This window comes from Pteropus vampyrus, unplaced genomic scaffold, assembly GCF_000151845.1.
Source record: "Pteropus vampyrus isolate Shadow unplaced genomic scaffold, Pvam_2.0 Scaffold94, whole genome shotgun sequence".
NCBI lineage: Eukaryota > Metazoa > Chordata > Mammalia > Chiroptera > Pteropodidae > Pteropus > Pteropus vampyrus.
In genome coordinates this window covers 4,451,036-4,454,333 of record NW_011888875.1, presented here as the reverse complement: position 1 = coordinate 4,454,333, position 3,298 = coordinate 4,451,036, and the positions used below count along the sequence as shown (strand labels likewise).

General features: G+C 63.2%; 1 protein-coding gene across 2 annotated transcripts in view; it reads left to right on the top strand.

Moving 5' to 3' along the window:
• The first annotated feature begins 207 nt into the window (after positions 1–207).
• The window catches only part of ANKRD33B (ankyrin repeat domain 33B), a 77,483-nt gene continuing 74,392 nt past the window's right edge, over positions 208–3,298 (top strand). For both annotated transcript variants that reach the window (XM_011364113.2, XM_011364112.2), the window contains exon 1: positions 208–706. In XM_011364113.2, coding sequence (XP_011362415.1) covers positions 353–706 — 354 coding nt within the window. In that variant the 5' untranslated portion in view covers positions 208–352. The remainder of the gene's footprint in view (positions 707–3,298) is intronic.

Genomic DNA, 3,298 nt, shown 5'->3' with positions numbered 1-3,298 from the left:
CGGGGACACTGTCCGCGCGGCGCCCAGAAGCCCCGGCTTCGTTCTTAACTTTCGCCAGGTACAGGCCGCGGGCCCGGGAGCGGGACGCGCGCCTTCCCCGCCCCTCCCCCGCCCCGCCCGCCCCTCCTCCCCACGCCCGGGTCCCCGCCCGCCCCCCGCGGCTCCTCCCACCCCTAAGGGGATCTCTCCAGCCTCCGGTGGCTTCAGTCTTCCAGCGCAGCCGCCCGGCGCTGGTTTCCGCCGGCCTGGAGCGCGCACGGAGCTGCTTTGCCGAGGCCACAGGGGACAAGGGGCGGCGACCTCGGTGCGCTCCCGGAGTCCCGGTCGCCCGGCCCGCGCCCCGGCCGCCAGCATGGTGCTGCTGGCGGGGCCCGGGCCGGAGGGCGGCGGGGCGCTCTGCGTGTCCTCGCAGCCGCCGTCCCCGCCTCGCGACGCGCAGCCGGCCGAAGACCCCGCCGACTACGAGGAGTACGACGACTTCTCGAGTCTGCCCGACACCCGCAGCATCGCCTCGGACGACTCCTTCTACCCTTCGGTGATCGAGGAGGAGTGCGGCGCCCGGAGCCCGGACAGCGTCCCGGAGGGCGTCCCGGAGGCGGCGACCCTCCTGCGCGCCGCCAGCTCCAACGACGTGGGGCTGCTGAAGGCGCTAGTGAAGCGGGGACCGCGCGTCGAGGAGGTGCGGGAGACGGATCCCAACGGCCGGGTAAGTCCCCACCCCCGCGGGGCTCCGGTCGCCTGCGCCGCCGCTCCCGTCCCCGCGCCGCGCGCATCCTGGCCGCCTGGGTCCCACGGCGACTTGGCCGCTGCGAAGGGCCGCGGTGCCCATCTCTTGGACGCGAGGCGCGCGTGGAGCCCTGGCTGTCCGAGCTGGGGGAGGGGAGTGTGATTTGCCTGAGGTCACACCCCTGTGGGAGGAGCAAGCACCTCGTTCCTTCGTCCTCACAGCATCCTCTCCTCGTTTTCTGCCCCCTGGGGTCCTCTGGTCCCTGAATTCTCTTCCGCCCGGGCCCGCTCCGTTACCCTCCGTTACCTGCCTCGCCCGCTGCGCCCCTCGGCCTCTCACGCTGCCCCTGCCTTTTCCACACTCGAGCGCGAGTCTGCGTTCCGGCCGCCAGCGTCCAGTTTCCCCCCAGATGGCCTGCTTGCTGCCCGCGCGCCCTTTGCCCCGCGGCGCCTGGCCAGCGTGATCTCTAACCTGGTGTCCCCACGGTCACTGCCACGAGCCAGTGCCATCGTCCTCCCTTGCCCCCCACCCGCCCTCCGGGCCTGGGGACCACTCCGTAGAACAGTCGGGGGTGGGGATGGGGAGAGGCACAGGGAACGCATTAGCGCTGTCGAGATTCAGAGACCGCTGGGAACATTTACAAAAATGAGAAAAAGAAAGGAAAAGTTGGCTTGCAAGGACGAGAGGGCCGGGCTAGTGAAACACAATCCACCAGACCCTCAGAGGGAAAAACAGCAGAGTGAGCCTGGTGGCCAGGTGCCAGTTAGTCTGTGCTGTGTGAGCACCGGTCTCACCTGATGGTCACATTTCCCAGGTCCCAAGGGATGGGCAGCCTCAGCCTAGCACCAGTCAAATACAAGCGGTTTTGCTTGGGAGCCCACAGCTGACGGAAGACGTGGGCTTTTATCTGGGAACTGTAAGGCCCTGTGCCCTTAGTTTATCTGGCCGGGGGCAGGGGGTGGGGGGTGTGTGTGTGTGTGCAGGGTGGTGTGTCATGTAGGAGCTGGGAGTGTCACGTCTATCTGTCTAACGACATAGCCCTTGAAGGGGAAGGGTGTGTCCTTGTTGTAATGTGCCAGGCAAGCTGCCCTGAGTCCCATAGGGCTAGGAGAGCTAAGGGGGGGGTTCCTGGTGGGCAGTGTCATCCTTGTCCGCCTGGGACACCAGGGAGTGCCCACAGCAGAGCCCTCCTTCCACCCTCACCTGCGGTGACCGGGCTTGGGCATTCTGAGGCCTGGGGGTGGGGGCGGGGGGCGGGATCGTTTTTTCCAGGTCTGCTTTCACTTTTTCAAGGTGAATTTTCACACCCAGATGTTTATATCCGAGACCTCTCTTTCTTGAAGCCCACACAGACCGGGAAGGACGTGAGTGTGTGTGTGTGTGTGTGTGTGTGTGTGTGTGGTAGGTATTCCCCGGGGCCTGGGCAGCCCTGGGTCTCAGGAGGGGGCTGCGGTGGGCACCGGCAGGACCTCGCTCGGGGAGCCCCCACTCTGAGGCTCCACAGGGTTCAGATTACTGTATTTCCTTTGCGGGTAAAAACTAAGTTTCAAAACAACTATGTTGAGCCAACTGAGAAAAACGGAAACCGCCCCTGGGGGCTTGGGCCTAACGGACTGGTTCCTGGGCCGCCTTTGAAAGCCCCCCCGCCCCCAGCCAGGGGAGGGCAGTGGAAAGGGGAGGTGGCCCGACCTCTCCGTATCTCTCTGCCTCAGTTTTCTCGTCGTAAAATAGGGCTAAGATCTACCTTCTTCCTTGCTCAGAAGAGTGCATTCTCCAGCTCCCCCGCTCCCCCGCTCCCCCGCTTCTGCCAAGAAAAGCTCTTTTTCATTCTGCTTTCCCCCTTGATTGGGAACCTCTTTTTGTTTCTCCGTTTCGAGGCTACTCCTTTCTGCTCCCCACCAAATCGTGGTTTAGAAATGGCACGGGGTGGCAAACTGGGGGCACCCCCGCGCAAGCCCTGTGGTCTGTGCTCTGACGAGGGCAGGCGCTTCTGTGCTTCCTGTGCCTTCTAGATGCTATTGATTAAACGGCCTCCGTCTTCCTGAAGAACGGAAAGAATAAGATTTCCCAGAGTACACACACACAATTTTTGTGGCACATAGAGTAGCGAAGTGAGTCGCCGCATAGATGTCCTTTGCAGACCTACTGTGTGCAAGGCGCCGGGTGGGTTCTCTAGGAGACTCAAAGATGAAGCAAACGGTCTCTGCCTTTGAGAGTCTTAACGTTTTAGTTGAGGAGGCAAGGACTCAGAGTAATAGCGCCCGGAGTTTACGGCCAGAGGCGGAAGATGCATGTATCTTGGATGCAGAGAGCTGAGGACAGTCTTAGAAGCCCCTTGAGGGGTGACTGTTGGAAGCAGTGACAGGAGGAAATTCCGGTCAGGCAGACGGAGCCAAGGGAGTGATGGCAGGTGCAGTGTGGTTGGTCGCGGTGGGGCATGGGGGGTGAGGGTGGGGCGGGAGTGTGGGAGCTAAGGCCAGAGAGGTGACCTGGGCCAGGTGATGAGAGCTTGGCCTGGAGTACCTGGCTAAGAAATGGGACATTGGGAAACGAGCTGGTGTCAGCATGCCG